Source organism: Polyodon spathula, chromosome 2 (assembly GCF_017654505.1).
Source record: "Polyodon spathula isolate WHYD16114869_AA chromosome 2, ASM1765450v1, whole genome shotgun sequence".
NCBI classification, from domain to species: Eukaryota; Metazoa; Chordata; class Actinopteri; order Acipenseriformes; family Polyodontidae; genus Polyodon; species Polyodon spathula.
In genome coordinates this window covers 93,426,549-93,445,611 of record NC_054535.1, presented here as the reverse complement: position 1 = coordinate 93,445,611, position 19,063 = coordinate 93,426,549, and the positions used below count along the sequence as shown (strand labels likewise).

The 19,063-nt window shown below is 35.4% G+C and overlaps 1 protein-coding gene across 2 annotated transcripts in view; it reads right to left on the bottom strand.

Annotated features, from left to right (window-relative positions):
* amacr (alpha-methylacyl-CoA racemase) overlaps nucleotides 1-17,181 on the bottom strand; it is a 29,262-nt gene extending 12,081 nt beyond the window's left edge. Inside the window, exons 1-3 of one of the 2 annotated variants that reach the window (XM_041234873.1) lie at nucleotides 17,123-17,181; nucleotides 11,168-11,416; nucleotides 6,362-6,505 (exon numbers count right to left, since the gene is read on the bottom strand). In XM_041234873.1, the coding sequence (XP_041090807.1) occupies nucleotides 6,362-6,505; nucleotides 11,168-11,414 (391 nt within the window). In that variant the 5' untranslated portion in view covers nucleotides 11,415-11,416; nucleotides 17,123-17,181. Of the gene's footprint in view, nucleotides 1-6,361; nucleotides 6,506-11,167; nucleotides 11,417-15,421; nucleotides 15,513-17,122 lie in introns of those variants that run through there. The other variant, XM_041234866.1, reaches the window with a different exon arrangement.
* Nucleotides 17,182-19,063: the final 1,882 nt, after the last annotated feature.

Genomic DNA, 19,063 nt, shown 5'->3' with positions numbered 1-19,063 from the left:
TAATAATATATGAGAATGGGGAATTGCACTTTATTAAATTCACATGCAGTTGTACCGTGACTCCAATTGAATGATTGATTAGCAGTCGAGTCTTGGTACAGCTGCATAAAGGCTGCATGTTTTCACTCACTCTGGGTTGTGTGTTCGGTGAGTGGAGAACGGGATTGGATACGGAGATACTAATAATAATAACAACAACAATAGTAGGTAAAATAGAAGCTCACCGTGTTTTGTCTGTATAGTCCGTTTTGTTCGTCTGTTTGTTTTGGCGAATGTGCCGTGTCCTGTGTTTTTCTTTGTTACAGCCTTTTTATTTACTGTTCTGTTCTTTCATTAAACGCTGAGCGCAACCAAGCGCTCAGCTTCCCCAAAACTCCATCTCTTTGTTTATTTCCTGGTTCCTGTTTCTGGTCTGACGTCCCCCACTCCAGCTGTCTTTGTGACAGCATACTACTAAAACAGCATACCCCAAATATACTGCAGTGCCCATACTCTAAAACAAAATACTCCATTATACAGCAGTACCCATATGTGATGGGGTGCCCACCCCTTATGTGTTTTATTATTTATGTATGTGTTCATTTGTTATTATTATTGTGTTTATGTGCAGGCGGCCGAGCACCGTCCGTCTTTTATTATTTACTGTTTGAGACCCGCGAAAAGCCAGGCTTATAATGCGTAGTCTGTGGGGGCTGGGTTAAAACCCCTTCCCTAGTGCCCTCGTGGGAATGTGGCTAGAGCCTTAAAGTAATTATTGTATCAAATTAGTTAATTAAGGCTCCAGCCACAAACTATAAAAAGACACACCAGGCTTATTAGGCGGAGGGTGTCAGAGGAGAGACGCAAGTCTGTGAAAGAGGATTAAACTCGAGTAAACAATTGCTATACTTGCTGGCTAAAACCCAGCATGATACTTGTTTGTTTTCGGTCATGGCTGTTTTGTTATTGTTTGTTTGTCTGGCCTAATGTACTTAAAGCTCTTGCTGTACATATCTGGAGGCATGTTCCTATCACACAATTCAGAACATGATTAAAATGCACTGTTGAAAATACTGATGTAGTTATAATCCACAAAGAAGCATTATAATCCACAAAGTACCTGTCTGCAGATACTGCTTTTAGTCATCTGCATTATGAGCACTAGCAGGTTAATTCCAAGCCAAATCATCAACTTTCTCCATAATACTAATACAAAACACAGAATGTTTACTGAAGGTAAAATGAATACTCCTTCACATACTATCAAAGAATCAAACTATACATATAGTTCCTACCAGTACGGTTTACAAAATATAACTGTTGAGCAAAATAAATATTACAAAATCTCCTTCCTACCTACCAAGGGGTACACCAACCCAACAAGTTTCAATCTTTTCTACTTTATTGTAACTAGATCAGAGTCACTGTACTGACTCTTGATTACAAGTATAAAACCACCACTATTAGCCCATAACTCTTCTGCTGGCACAGATTAACCTCAACTTTCAAAACAGACTATATGACACCAGCACTTACCCTTGTCAAAGGCCTACACAGAAGACTCTCAAGTGACAACTCATCAATTCTTTTCCAATTTGAGACTCAGAGGGAAGATTGCCAGGAGACAAAACTAAACCCTTTAACCCACAAACCTTCACAACATCAAATCCCTTTAGCTGGCTTAATGTTTCGGTCCATTAAAATATTTCAGGAGTGCAGGAACTGATAGATGATACGGTAGCCATAAGAGGAGGAGATGTGGTACCTTTTACTGGACTAACTAAATAATTAATCACAAGCTTTCAAGACCTCAGGGTCTCTTCTTCAGTTGAAAGTAGGAAAGAGAGATTGATGTTAACATTCAAAGGTGGCATCAAAACTTTAACAAAAAAAAACAATTTTGAATCACTATAATTCTAATGTAAGAAAAAAGCTGTATAATAAACAATGACAATGTATATAAATACATACACACTATATATACAGTGGCTTGCAAAAGTATTCAGACCCCTGATCAATTCTCTCATATTACTGAATTACAAATGGTACATTGAAATTTCGTTCTGTTCGATATTTTATTTTAAATCACTTTACCTCAAAATCAATTATTGTAAGGTGACATTGGTTTTACGTTGGGAAATATTTTTAAGAAAAATAAAAAAGTGAAATATCTTGCTTGCATAAGTATTCAACCCCCACACATTAATATTTGGTAAAGCCACCTTTCGCTGCAATAACAGCTTTAAGTCTTTTTGGGTAAGTATGTACCAGCTTTGCACAGAGTGTCAGAGTGATTTTGGCCCATTCTTCTTGGCAGATTTGCTCCAGGTTGTTCAGGTTGGTTGGACGACGCTTGTGGACCGCAATTTTCAAATAGTGCCACAGATTCTCAATGGGATTGAGATCAGGACTTTGACTGGGCCACTGTAGGACATTCACCTTTTTGTTCTTCAGCCATTCCAATGTTGCATTGGACTTGTGCTTGGGATCATTTCCCTGCTGAAAGGTGAATTTCCTCCCATGCTTCAGTTTTTTAGCGGACTGAAGCAGATTCTCTTGCAGTATTTTCCTGTATTTTCCTCCATCCATTCTTCCTTCAATTGTAACAAGATGCCCAGTCCCTGCTGATGAGAAGCATTCCCACAGAATGATGCTGCCACCACCATACTTCACTGTAGGGATGGTGTGTCTTGAGGCATGGGCAGTGTTAGGTTTGTGCCACACATAGCGCTTTGAGTTTTGGCCAGAAAGCTCTATCTTGGTCTCATCTGACCACAAAACCTTTTCCCACATTGCAGCTGGGTCACTCTCATGCTTTCTGGCAAACTCCAGACGTTCTTTCAGATGGTACTTTTTGAGTAACGGCTTCTTTCTTGCCACCCTCCCATACAAGCCGGTGTTATGCAGAAGCTCTTGATATGGTTGACTGGTGCACCATTAGTCCACTCCCAGCCACTGAACTCTGTAGCTCCTTCAAAGTGATTGTTGGCCTCTCTGTGGCTTCTCTCGCAAGTCTCCTTCCTGTTTGAGCGTGGAGTTTTGAGGGAGTCTTTTCATAGCAGTGCCTGGGGTGGTGTGATGCAGCTTCCACTTCCTAATTATTTATCCAACTGTGCTCACTGGGATAGCCAAACACTTGGATATTAATTAGTACCCTTTCCCTAATCTATGCATTTGTATTACTTTATCTCTAACTTCTGTAGAATGCTCTTTGGTCTTCATTTTCCTTCAGATTCACAGCCTTACCAATAATCCTTCAACAGTGGGGTTTTTATCCAGAAAATGTGACAGCAACTTTAATGGTTCACAGGTGGAGGCCAATGGTAAGGTAATTGTGTCCTCTTTTGGGCAATTTCTTTCATCGGTGCAAACTGGGAGCTTCCACAGCACAGGGGTTGAATACTTATGCAAGTAAGATATTTCAGTTTTTTTTTTTCTTAAAAATATTTCCCAACATAAAACCAATGTCACCTTACAATAATTGATTCTGAGTTTCAGTGTTTAAAAATAAAATATCAAACAGAACAAAATTTCAATGTACCATTTGTAATTCAGTAATATGAGAGAATTGGTCAGGGGTCTGAATACTTTTGCAAGCCACTAAAATAAATAAATAAATATATATATATATATATATGACACAAACATACATTTTATATATATATATATATATATATATATATATATATATATATATATATATATATATATATATATATATATATAATGACACACACACACACCACCTTGAACTTTTTTCACATTGTGTTGTGTCAGTGCCTCAGAGTTTCATGCATTTAAATGAGGATTTTTTCCCACTTATCTACACACCATACTCCATACTGTTAAGTTGAAAAAAGTTTTTTATTGAGAAAAAAATTCTTTATTAAAAATACAGAACAGAAAGATCATAACTGGATAAGTCTCCACCCCCTGAGTTAATACTTAGTGGATGCACCTTTGGCAGCAACTACAGCTGTGAGTCTGTTAGGATAGGTCTCTACCAACTTTTCACACCTAGATTTGGCAATATTTGACCATAATTCTTTACAAAACTGTTCAAGCTCTGTCAAGTTCCTTGGGGAGCCTGTAGCTCTTGCAAAGTTGCCATTGGACTCTTGGTAGCCTCTCTGATCAGTCTCCTTCTTGCTCAGTCATCCAGTTTGGAGGGATGGCCTGATCTAGGCAGGGTCTTGGTGTTGCCATACACCTTCCCCTTCTTAAGAATTGTTTTGACAGTGCTCCAAGGGTTATTCAGGGCCTTTGATTTTTTATACCCATCTCCTGATCTGTGCCTTTCAACAACTTTGTCCTGGAGTTTGAAAGCGCCTTGATGCTCATAGTTGAGTCTTTGCTTTGAAATGCACAACCCAGGAACTGTTGAATTTATCCTGAAATCATGTTAATCACTACAATTTAACACAGGTGGAGGCCACTTATCTTGGTGTGTGATTTTGAAGGTTACACCGGAGCTAATTTAGGATTGCTATTACAAGGGGGGTAGACACTTATCCAACCAAGCTATTTCAGTTTTTATTTTTAATTAATTTTCTACAAATTTCTATAATTTTGTTTTCACTTGGAAGTTGTGGGGTAGGATGTGTAGATAAATGAGAGAAAAAAAAAAAAAAAAAAATATTTTAATGCATTTTAATTCCAGGCTGTAAGGCAACAAAAGGTGAAAACTTTGAAAGTTTAGTATACAAACATATACAAACACACACACACACACGCACACACATATATGCAACGTATATATACACAGGTACTACAAATTGTAATGAGATAGAAAACCAGTATCCCTATTGAGTCATTTGTTTATTGAGTCCAGGAATTTTATAAATTCATGTTCCCAATTTCTCCTGTCTTGTGTGTTTTTGAATTGCCCTTTAAAATAAACCCATCAGATCATGCAGAGAACAGTTTGGCATGTTGAAATGGTTGCCAATAGGAGTGCTGTTAATTCTCCTATGTAATTCCCATCAGAGCACTTGCTACATTTAATCATGTAGATTCCATTTTTGGATCTGCAGGTAAATGATCCTTTTATCACCAGCTAAAACTGGGTATAATTATTTGATGATTCTGAGGAGAGGCCGTAGGGATGGACTGTATGTAACAGCTCAGGGTGCTCTGTTAGACACGGGTTTCACTTTGTGTTCCAACAATTCTTCTCTTGGTATCTTGATGGCACATTCCACTTCTCTATCAAACTGTTTTGGAGAATATCCTTGTTGGACGAAAGCATCACAAAGTCTGTAAAGATGTCTGTTTCTGTCAGTAGTTTCAGAGCAGTTCCGGTGGTAACGAATAGCTTGCCTGTAAATGACAGCGCTCTTTGTGTGATGTGGACGGAAACTCGTGGTTTCTTAGTTTCTCTGAAGTATTTTTACAAAGATGTTCTGCATACATAGATTTGAATGTAGTGCTCAAAGGATTGTAGATTATGAGTCCTTTTGGTATTAAGTTCTGTTTCTTGCATCTAGTTAGGAAGAAAATATCGCCATCCAGTTTAGCTTCTTTTCTTCTAATGTTGGTAATAATTGTTACAAAGCTTGAAAATATTATTGAAATAGAGAAATGCATTAAACATGATAATGTGCTTGTTCAAAATTATAGCAGAAATCACTTACTGTATTCATCAGTGTTGAAAAATGTGTTATATTGACAATCAATTTCACAATTAAAATAACTAACAAAACAATCATAAGACTGCTTTGGATTTAAACTGCTGTTGATTTAAGAGTGTCATCAGTGCCACATGTTAATGTTGAAATGTATATTTAAAAGGAAAATATATTATTTGGACTCTGAAGTTGGCAATATCAAGCATTATCAGAATGTATTATTTAAATCAATGCATGTACATTCAAAAGGTCCTCAAATCACACAGTAAATGAAAGATTTATATAAAAGCTATGCTTTTCTAATGTATAATGTTGTTTGGGCAGAGCGGAAATGCCACAACAGCAGTACGAATTTAAAAAAACAACAAAAAAAACAACACAAACAGTAAATGTACAGGTTAAAAACATTTGTATACAATAGAGTTTATTGGATTATAGCTAAAGGTGTTGAATATTGTTGCAAATATCAAGGTGTTCACCATATAGTGTAACAGACAGGCAGACAGACAGAATGATCCAATCAGCGCGTAAGGGACGCCATTTTTTTCTGTATGTACTTTAAAAGGACATCAGTAAAATATGACAGAATTGTTTTTTAAAGGAGCAAAATAACAACTAGGGGTCTGATTGGTACCATATGTTAAATTATTCATTTTTCTTAGAAAGGTCATTTTCCTTTTAAATATACATTTCAGCATTTCTTAGTGTCCATCGGCATGACACAGTGATAGGTAATGCATAGAGGTTCACTTTACCTGACATAGCAATGTAGTTGATGTCATGACCTGCTGCCTTGGCATATGATCCACTCTGTCCAAATCCGGTCAGTCTGGCATAAATTAATCTTGGGTTATCTTTTAGAATTTCATTTGGACCAAGTCCCAGCTTCTCCATCACACCTTCAGTTAAAACAAAAAAGAAATAACTTGTGTGTGAGCATTTTGCAATCAGGAAGTTAAACAATCTCAGAAGTCCTATTTTTAGTTTTGTGTTAGCAAAGCAGCATCACAATGCAGTTCAATAATTACAGTACATGCGATTTGTTTTAAAAAGGTCTATATTTGTATTGAAGACTTGGTCTTGTTTCAAACTGCAGTTTCCAAGACGTCAACCGTGCAATCAAACACCACCAAAAAAAAAAATAGATCACCACACCCTACTGAATCTATGTATACATTAAGGGTGCACTGATAAAGATTTTCTTGGCTGTTACCAATAGCCGATGGTTATCTACCCTCATAAAATGGCTCGGATAAATTAATTGCTGTGATTGGCTGAACAAGATCACATGACCGTACAGTAATTGTCTTACCGCAGGGCTATGACATCATCGGCCAAGTTATTTACCTGATCTATCAATATTGCTACTCCTTAATAGTATCAATTTATCTAAACAGTGTTTCTGTTGGTAAAAATGTCAACATACAACTGAAACTGCATTTAAATCACTCAACAATCTTTTTTTTCCATCTTTCACTAAGAATTACAGAAAAATTGGCAAATACACTGTGGTATTTATTTAGTCACAGAATACAACAAAGAAAACTCTGAGGCAAACAGTAGCAGTAATACCATTCAAAAGCCATCTGCGAAATCCCCACGCAAGTTTCATTCAGCATATAATATACTGCATATGCAGCAGCGGCATTTACTTATTAAACTAAATATCGCCTCATAAAACTGACAAGCGAGTATGACATTTTGAAATTCAACATAACAGATACATCTCGCTACTACCTTCCGATTTCAAAAACATATTTAAAACAAAATTAAAATCTCTCCTGCACTCTCACGAGACAACTGTTGGGCTTTTAAACAAGGTCGGGTTCGGCATAGAATTCTCTTGTGCTCGCCGCGGACGGGAAGGACTGCAGCACTGTGCAAACTGACACAGAAGTTGTTTAGTCCACATATCATCTAATGCTGGTTTGCAATCTAGGGAAATTATGCCGGTTACCGGCATTGGTGTGAAAACAGCCTCAGAAATGATTAGTCAGCTTCTCTTGAAGACCGCAAAGTCAGAGTAGGATCGTTTCCTACAAAAAAAAAAAAAAACACTCGGAACCTCCTCCCTCGAGTGCCAGTGCACTGCAGTGTTTGGCTGTCCCATGAATCCTCCCTCAGAAGTGGGAAATCAGTCTGCTTTCAATTCACAAATGTCATTTCATCTCGCAAATTTTACTATAAAATGGCAATGTTCAATATAATGTTTATGGCAACTAAAAAAAGTACAAATATATGTAACAATTAAACAGTCTTCAGGGACTTTTTTTCTCAGTGGAACATAATATATTTCTTATTTTTTTCCTTAAAAAAGCTAGTTTGTGTAATTATTTAAAAAACAAATGTAGCCATTTAATAAGTGAAATAACCCACTCCAGGGTCGAGCGGTAAGAATTGTCTTACCACACACCCTGTCGTGGGTTATTTCTTGCATATTGGCCGATAAAAACACTTCTGCCGAAAAACATATATAATGTGACGTTAACTTTTATAGCCATTTACGTTAGTATGACACAGTACTGTACTCTTGATTCTGTTTTGAGATTCTTTCAGTACCAAGAAAGCGTGCTTGGGAAAGTGATTAGTTTTCTTTTGGTCTGAAAAAACGATCATGATTGCAGCTTCCCTGTTTATTTTTTAAACATGTATTAACACTAGTGATGCTGCTATCACAATCGTTCTTTTGAACATAATCATTATATAGATGTGGACAGAACCTTGTAAGATCGCTGGGTGTTTTCCACTGTTGTAGTACCTCGGAAAGTGCCTGCATTTCACTTCAGTGAGTGGGTGAGTGAGTGCTGGAGTGATGTGCGCAGAGATAAGGCTTGCTTTTTAAAAGCGTTATTTTGTGCCTCACAAAACAGATTTTGTGCTTGACACATACTTTCGAATGATTTTAAATGTTGGCCACTCCCGCCAAACTGTGCTATGAATACAATATATTTGTGCACAGTGCAAAATGGATTGTGGCATGCAAAAAGAAGTTTTGACTATGTCACATTTTGTGCATTACTGCCATTTGCGAAGCGCATAGCCCTCTGTGCGGTGCGCATACCTTTCAAACACCTGGGCCTAAGTATGTTAATATCATGTTTTGGTCTGTTTTTTACTTAGATTTAATCTCATAATTAATATAAGTGTTTGGTGGTTACCTCTGAACCAGTTAAGCGTGTACTGTACCTTGTACAAAGTAATCTCAGAAAAGTTGTTTTACTATTTTTGACAATTTTTTGTCCAGTTTGGCTTGGATTTTGGTGTCAGTATTTCATACTGTCCATGTAGTTTAGGGTTACCAGATTTCTAAAGTGAAGAACTGGAGCTTTTTGTCTTCAATTCACTGACGTCGTAGCTACTCTGAAGCTGTTAAAATAACAGTAACACAATCATATGTTAAAAATGAATCATTGAGTGTACTTATTGCAGATAATAACTCATTGTTTTCTTTCTATTGTCATCTAATCAAAACATGTTAAATGTACAAAAAGCCAGATTAGAAAAAATAGATCACCTATTGCCATTTAAACATGTGATACACACAATCAGAATTATTTAACAAATAATCCATAAGATTTATTTTTTTGAATGGCACTAACACAACCTAACAAATTAGTTTTGTACCTCTAAAAAAGTGAATACAATAGCATTTAACAATTTGACTGCTTCCGACCTAGACAAAAATGAAGGTTGAAAACTGGGGCAATCCCAGTTTTCCCGGGATGTCTGGTAACCCTAGTTCATCATAGTTTTTTACTCTACTAATTACCTCAAAATGGTTTACATCCGAGTCAGGTTATCTTGTATAGTTTGTTTTCTATGTGGAAAAGGACAGAGTCTAGCAGTTGTTAAAATTGAGGTTTAGCAAGCTAACCAAACTAGGTTCTTTGCCAAACCATCTTTGTGATTATTGTCGCTTATATCTTGTGAACAAAGTACACTGAATTATTACATTTTAATGAAAATAAAAACTAAAAACAAAACAACGAGGCCTTGTTCACACAGCAGAATTTGCATCATAAGCCAAGCGGAAGCCATGTGACCCATCAATGGTCATCCGCAGCCTAGTAGCTGACAAAATACTAGAACTTTGTCTAGTTGTTTTTTTTTTTTTTTTATGGGTCCCAATAGTTTAGCAGCAATAACAACCCATTAACCTCCAAAAAAGAAACAGTGTTTAAATGGAAACCCTGTTTAAATTATTTATGTACCAGTTTGTTGATTCTTTTTATTCAACATAATGATAGTGTTGCTGGAAATGTTTGTTTTTAGATTTAGATTTTGTACATGCTAAATGCAATTAGAGGCCTCATTTTGAAAAATTAGCTGTTAGCTATCATGAGCATCACTAATAGTGATCGTGTGATCACAAGGCCACTTCTCTGCATCTTATTATCTTAAGTATAATACCCCAGGGGGTGTATCACATGAACCAGGCTTAACATTTCCAAACGGGAAAAGATAAAGATAGATCCTAAGATTGGTGTCTTATGACTTTGTGCTTAAAGGTCAGAATAATCCCGTAGAAATGGGATGAACTAGAACTTGTACATATAACAGAAAACAATATTCAGAACACTTCTATACCACCTCTTCAGCATCCTGAAATGTATTATTACCCTTAGCAAAGAATAAAAAATAAATAAATAAAAAACGCTATTTATTTTCAAGTATGCGAGACCAAATCATTAAAAAAAAAAAAAGAAATGCATTTCACATACATGGTACCTAATTTGATCAGTAATGTTATTTTCAAGTGTCAATCCTAAACTTCTTATAGTATGGGCTTGAAGTGAAGAGCACATTTCCAGTAAGACATTATCTGTGCTCAAGTGAAACACAGTGCCCACTTCTTAGACTCTGAGGAAATCAAACAACGAACTACGGACCTGGAAAGCATCCTTCACAATCAACAACCTCATATGTGACTCCTCTGCCAGCATCTTAACTATTCAATAGGTTGTCAAGCCTCAGTAAGATCAGGTTCTCTTGACAAAATGGGACATATCAAAATGAGAAACTTAAGTTAATAATGTGGTTTCCCCACAAGTGATCTAAAACAAATAATATTGTAATTCTATGGATTATGAAGTGGAAAACAGAGTCAATATTTACCAACCAAAAGTGCATTATGTTACATTTCTTTCTAACAGCATAAGAAATGTTAAGAGCACGAAGAGGCCGTTTTTTCCTTGCTAGCATGCAATTTGCGCCAAGACAGTGCATACTGGTTTATAGATCATAAAATAAACCTAGAAATTTAGAATCTAGCCCTCTGTTGATAATTTATTTTAAATGGCCTATCAATACTTACTAAAATCAAAGAAAAGTATAGAAAAACATCTAGGCAAGCTGGTAAAACATGCAACTGAAAGGAAAAGCTGGTGGTCTACAATCTAAGAACAGCACAATATGAAAGAGCTGATATAACACAAAGACCTGCTGATGATTTTAAGAGAAGACATTCCAATGAAGTTATGGATGGGTGAACGCATGGTCAATGGCAAAATGACAATGCAGATTTACTACAGCAATCTTTGTTAAGTGGGAAATGTTCTTACCGTTGCGGAAGGGCTCAATTAAAACATCACTCTCAACACACAGTCTCTTCAGAACAGCAGCCCCTTGTGGTTTCTTTAAGTCCAAGGCCACTGATTGTTTACCACGGGACTGCACATCAACTGTCATGGATGCCTTGATCCTATCCACACGGATCACTTTGGCTCCAAAATCGGATAGGATCATGCCGCAGAATGGGGCTGGAGCCAGGCCAGCAAGCTCTATCACACGGATTCCAGCCAAAGCCATATCTAGTAAGAAAAATTTAATTAAAAAATGGATGGAATGGATTAAAAAACAGAAAGAAACCTGGGTGTTTGAAACAATTCTCCTAAACCCAGTGTATTATTCAAACAGGACTCAGACATGCTGTACACAGCCCGTTCTTCATCTTCCTTGACTCATCTGAGAACATTACCAGCTACTCGGCTGGAACTCAGCTTGGTCAATTGTTGTCTTTCAGGGATATATATTTTTTTATTATTCGTTTATCTGTCCTTTCAAATGATAAAGTATGTTCATATTAGTAGACGGGCAGCTAAAATTCTTCTTAAAACAACTCTAATATACAGCCTGCATTTGGATCCTATTACATCATTGTTCCAGATAATTAACCAACCACCTGCTGCCCTAATGGCTGTGGAAAGGTTCTTCACGGCTAGAACAACATATTCCATCAACATAGAACACCTGGGGCTGGCAGACTGCAGACTAGCCATATACTGTAGGCTATATTATGAAGTGGGCAACAAAATGAAAATATACTGTAGGTGTTTTCACAGGTCTGTCAGTTCTTCTAAAATATTATAAATATATTAAAAAAAAAAAAAAAAAAAAAAAAAAAAGTATTATAACCAGATAAAATCCAACAGATGAGGTTTGAATTGAACCTGCAAATCCTGTTCTCACATAAACTGCTAGTTTCCCAGACACTGGCTACCAATTACAGTACATGCAATTTGAAAGTAGCGCGAGTCACACTACCTCACAACACCGCCACGCTACTTTCCTTCTATTGTACTGCATATTTCCTCCCACTAACACTAACTTCACTCACATTTCATGGGACATTCTTACTGTGGTCAAGGAAAGCAACTGCTGCATTGCAGTATATGATAGCAACTGCAACAGTTAATAAAAATAAATCTTTTCATATATATATTATATATATATATATTATATAATATATATATCCTATATATATTATATATATATATATATATATTAATTAAGTGCACTGTACAGATTTTTCAGGATGCAATTATTAATATGAACACATTTTTTCTAATTTCTCTAATGGAAAGAAATTGAATAATTGTGAATAGGCTGACTAGAATGTGAACTGTACAAAAAAAAGAAATCTGAAAATGCATTTACGTACATCTGTAGACTATTATTAATATTATTATATTATAGTATTATTATTATTATTATTATTATTATTATCTTTCCATATGCACATGGAAACATTCCATAACTATACTGCATGGTGATTCATTCTACAGGGAACACAAATCAACCACAATATTATTTTAATGTTTTGTTGTGAGGTTTGACTTATTTTTCAGTTAACTAGTGACGGTGCTTAAAACTGAATACAATGTAATTATAAACGCACAAACGTACTGCTGCATGTATCCAGCATACAATTAATGAGGTCTTGAATTCCTCATACTACTCACTGTTTTTAATATTCGATTCAACCAAGCATTAAAATTCAAACCCTGTAGTAGTAGTATGATAGTGTTTCCCTAGTCCTACAGTTCAAATCCCCAAATAAATGCTGCTGATTGTTATGAAACTGTTTCCGTTGTAATGACCACATCCCTATCCCTAAAAATAAATAATATTTTAGGTAAGAACAAAATAAATATAATGAATAGATGTGGGCTCGAATTGAGAATCAGGCACATTCCTGAATACAAATAAACATAGAGCTGAGTTAAATATTGTAGATTGACAATGTAATTTAGAACTTATTACTGCTGCAAGTATAAGAAAAGCGAGACAATTAGCTGTAACTAATCCTGTTAATAGAAAGCTAACCAGCGGGTTTCATTTTTCATTCTCAAAAAGGTCTAGCAAATCCATGAGAATGATTACTTTGATTACATATTACCAAAACCAACAGGCACTTAAGAATTGTACCAGTATAGCCTACTTACAAATAAAATAATAATAAAAAAAAAAGTTTAACCAAGTACTAATCACAGGAAATATGAAGTGTTCTTTTATGGTTGAAGTCCTTGGACAATATAATAACATCGAATATTGTAAAATTACTTTTAAACAATCATAATTACTGTAATTTACAGTAAACTGCTTATAAATGAGACATTTGTTACAGGCTGTCATTCCCAGACAGAGCTATAGGGGAAAAAAGGGCTGAAGTTTTACAGTAAGGACCATCCAACTAGCTTTTCACAAAAAAAAAAAAAAAAAAAAAACCTTAGAATAATATCTAGGCTGTGGCATTTTATCCTTGCAATTTTATAACAAGACATTGTAGGGAACCGAATGTCACTGAACAAAATTACACCCTCAAACTTTGACAATAGAAACTTATTTTGATAATTTTATAGAAAAATTGCCCAAAAAGTTGGTAAAAAGACATGTTATTAAAATGTCATGAAATGTTGTCTGTACATTGAGATTCAATATTATTTGCTAGCCTAATGTAATCGGTAAAGATTATGATTGACAATAATATAAGAGCATGGTATATTTACATTTGATGATAACTTAGATAATTGTGATTAGTGTCATTCTGGCAGATGTGCCAGCACTGAAACAGTTAAATTGCATATTAAGTGCACATGTCTACACAAAGTGCAGAAAACAGTAGTTTTTAATGTAAATCTGGGTGGAGTTATAGCCTGTTGCTATCCAACAGTCTTTGCCAGAGTGGGGGAGGGTGGTAGGATTGCTAGAGTCAAATTCTAAATATTTACAGACCAATACTTTCACTTTATATGTTGTGCAATAGTTTCAATTAAACATTACATTTTCTACAATTCAAATTACAACTGATATTAAGCATGCACATTTTAACTACACTGAGGATTTTATTTAGAATAAAAAAACTGGCACACACATTTATCGTGCTAAGCTTATTTTAAATGTATTCATTGCGCTTGAGTAACATTAATGTGCTCTCAGTCTGTACACACGTTATGTAAAAATATAAATGCACAATAGGCCTTTACCAGTATACAGTACAGTAAAACCTAATGAATACCTAGCACACTCTCTTTTACTTTAGCCTGTAGCCTACCTGCTATTTTATTTTTATTTTTTTCTGTTGGTCAAGCATTCTTTGCAAAAACAATTAAAGACTGTAAATTCATAATTTTAATTATTGTAATCCACATGTTGCATTTTGAACCACTGGAGTCCATCAGTATTTCTCAAAGCTTCTCGCCCTTTTCTAACCTAGATCGCACAAAACCCCACTGACATAAAACACAGCAATATTGTGAGTTGCCTACTTCCAGCAAAAAAACGTGTCTGACATTCTTATAAACAATTACTTTTCCAACTCGTAGTTATCTTAATCATTATCCTTTTGACTGCCCCTCTTGAATCATTTTTGTTTGAATAACTTTCGATATATAACACTATAAAGCTGTCTTCTCTCATACATGTTTGCAAGCAGCTATTTACGTTTAACAAAATGCATCTTCCATGAAATGCACAGAACGCTGTATTATCCCAACAGCTGAACTAAAAATAAGGGAGACACTGGAAAAGAGTAAAGCAAATCTGACCAAAACCATTTCATATACAAAAACAAAACATTGCTGTGTGCTTTAGACTGCTAGCCACATTTCCTTTTTTTTTATTTCATTATGGTTTGATAATCCCCTAGTTGCCATGACGGCAGTTAAAAACAGTCATTTACTATGCAAGTGCTACGGAGGTCAGGCTAAGTTAGTAAAATGTTGTTTTGCCAATGACTTTAAAGAGTCTAAATCTTTAAAGAAACATAATAACAGCGTTTCAACAATTGTGATAGCAGCATTGGGATATGACAGTTACTAAATTGGATAGGTCCCCATATATGTAGAAAGAAATTGATATAACAGTCTGAACTCAAATATGGTTACTCTTTAGTTGCTTATTAATTCAATCAATCAATAATTTGCCTCCCACAAAAGCTGAAAAGCTTATGCCAACATCAGATGAATGTGGGTAAAAAGTCTTAATACCATAACCAAACATGCACAGATGATAACTTGTAATATAAAAATACCTACCGATTTAACAAGGCAGAGTCGTCACATCAGTGAACAGTTTGATAGTTTCAAAACTCCTTGCATGTGCTATCTCCATTTGTCCAATCTGGTCTCTGGGTGTAAATAACCTGCTTTTATGGAAACTGACCTGGACCTTGTTAAGTCATTTGGTTATTGGTTATTTATTTTATTCTGTGGCTGTGGTAATTCATTCTCCTTATCACACTACAGCAGACTATACTGCCCGGGCACCTGTCCTTCGGTTCCTGGGTGTAGACAACTGGTCAGGATCTTGGGATCGAAGGGCACCCATTGATCCTCAGTTCTCCCGAGCTGTAACTGGGCATTCTAAATTGTTTTACTCTACTGTGTAACTCATGAGCAACATGGTAATAATGTGTCTGAAGATGCTAAACATGCCCATTTTTATTAACTTTCACCAGATTTTTCTCCATCAGTACTTTAAAACATCTTTTAAGGGTGCTCAAACAACAACAAAATGTTATTATTAAAATTTGTATTCTATAAATATACATATTTTACAAGGTCACAAATGACTAAGGCAACCCCACATTGTCCACTTGAGCTGGGTTGTGTCAGTACTGTAATACACATTTTTGTCCATATTTTAACATCTAGTTACTTATGACAGAACATTATAATTATAAACAATGCCAATTTAAACTTAAAAGCATGCTTTTACTGAGGTGCTGCACACAAACAACAGCATTAAAGGAATTCTGGTTAACACAAAATGTCTGACTTCCTTTCAATTGTCCTGAAAGGTTCTGATCATACATCCCTAACCTCCTAGTAATGCACCACATGGGTCATTATTGCAATATCGGCACAAGGAGCTATAGATTTTATACATCTTATAAATATATTTTTAGCCAATACCTACATGACCCAGCCAAGACCCAGGCTATGTAGGCAATGCATTCAAATGTCCTTCTCTGGAACACCTGTTATTTTATGAAGAGGTAGCAGTATGAAAAGATAATGTAAATATACAAGTACACATACTAGTGCTTAAGTGAACACAGTGAACACTGGCCTAATTACAACTATTTGGTAGTTGTAGGGAGTCAGCCATAAACAACTAACTCACTGCTTTATCTTTTTGTTCTTGTTGAATGCAGTATAAATGTGTGTGTGTGTGTATTACACACACATTATATATATATATATATATATATATATATATATATATATATATATATATATATATATATATATATATGTGCGCGTTATCTAGTTATTTTACGGAAATTGTATTTTATCATTATTATTATTTCTGTAAAACGCTTAGATTACTTAAGCACTTTTGAACTTTGTACTTATCGCTACACATAAAGGAAACAAGATTATATTGATATAGCTATCACTATGATGCAATATCCATGGCCTGTCCTTATTATATAAATGTACTTTGTTACAACAGTTTGTAAAAATACTAATATTCCACTATTATCTTTGGACTGTAAGTATATCTCGTACGCGTAGATCAAAATCCAAGCCAGCGTACTTCAGCAGTGCTATACAGCACAGTTATAATTGTTCTATTTGAATGCGCATTTTTCAACTATTGGTTAAAAAATAGAAAAAAATAATAATAAATTATGATAACATGTTTTATCACGAATTTAATTTACATTTAATAGAACTGCAGCGGCAAGGTCATGCATAATTCACTGTTTTGAAAACAAACAAACAAATTACCTCATTTGCAGCTGTCTGAAAAAGCACCTCAATACGCTTTCCGGTGTCATGGGTGGCGCTTCTTCATGACGCTACGGCGTGGCTTTATGGGAGTTGTAGTTGAATTACAACCACAGCCGAAAGTTGCTCTAAGGCCAAGCACATCTAGCTGTAGCGCCCCTCGTTTTTCATTATTTTAAAACGTTTATAAGAGAGCCTACAGGATACCAAGTCACACGATTGTATGCAAAGTGGTGTTACTGTGAACACTGGCCTTCACACTCTACGATGAATATTTAAGACCGCCTTAAAAATGCAATTCCCCTTCAGTTTGACAGTGTGAGGTATAATCTTTCATTGTTAAAAAAAAACAAAAAAAAAAACGTGTTCTTATTTTATTAAGAAAGTTGTTTCCACTGAGAAGTTTAGTTTTATATACATTTCTTTTGTTCAGAACTTTGCAGTCATGGGATGGGAGGGGATGGGTGCTTATGCAAATTCCAAGCCCAATCCAGTTTATTATAAGAGGATTTGGCAACTGTGTCTCCCTCGTGTAACTGAATTATGTTTTAATATATTGCATACTGGTACACACCGGCGGTGATCACAGTTTTGAATATTTCATTCATTCCCGTACATACTTAGAGCAATAATTCAGATTTGTGTAGATACAACATCCCATCTTTGGAGAGAAACAAATAAATTAAATAACTGTCTGTTTTGGCTGTCTGTTTGTTTTGGCCACCACACCGTTTTATTTGTTCTTTGTTTCTGTTTTGTTAAAACCTTTTGATCTTTTAGCCTGTCCAATTGCAAACGAAATACACAGCAATTTACATTTACGTCCCTGCCAAAATATATACATGTCTATGTTCTACCTTTCCTGTCATATGCAAAGTATTTTGTTTATATAGAGAGATATTGACCTATCAATATAACCTGTATATATTGGATTTTTACTACTATGATAATTAGTTCTTATTTTCTTTAATAATAATTCAATTTTGATGTGTATGTTTTTATTCCAATTGATATGTAACACATATGGTAAACAGCAATTCAACATTGATCATATTACCATATTCCTTCAAATTTAAGTCACACATTAAACCAATTTTCTTTTCTCAAAAATGGCCTGCGTCTTAAATTCAAGTACAGTATAGTGATGCATGTATTAAAATTATCAACAAAAGATGTGACTGCCGGAGTACACAAACAACAATGTGACTGGTAGTCTCCTCCTCGATGTATAGAAAGCAAGCTTTTGCTCCTGACTGTGGTGCAATAGCCCTCGAACTGGCGCTGCTGCGTTCTTTAACAGGCGTAACCTTTCTGGGCACGCCCCCTAGCCAATCAGGACTGCCCGATCAACTCAGCTCCAGGCAAGCCTTCCTGTTTACCACAGCAGCTGCACAGCTGTCTCAAACACCCCTATTTTTCTACTTGGCAAGCAATACCAGTTTACAAAAAGGATAAAAATGTTTGAGTAATCACGACTGGAAATGAGAAGCACCACATAACTGTAATGCTCCATGTGACAGAGACGACTGCAAACTGCCTCCATACATTTGTTTTCATATAGGATTACATGCATCTTTGTAAATGCAACTTTATTTTTTATTTTTTTTCTTCAAGTTGAGTGTGGAAAATTTGGTCTGGGTCTTAAATTCGAAGGAATACGGTATATTCTGCCACGACATATCAGATTACAGTTATGACAGTATTATGAGATAATTAAGATTAGATAACAATATATCAGTGTACCAAAAAGAAATAGACAGTGTAAGTTTCATGCCCTTTTTTTTTTTTTTTGTACCAACAATTTACATTTAATCATAATTTTAGGACTGAGATATATAAAATAGCGACGACTTATATATTAGTTTATAAGTTGATAACCTTATCAGAACAAAAGCAATATTTACTCATTCTGTTTCACAGGAACGCAATGCTCTGACCCCT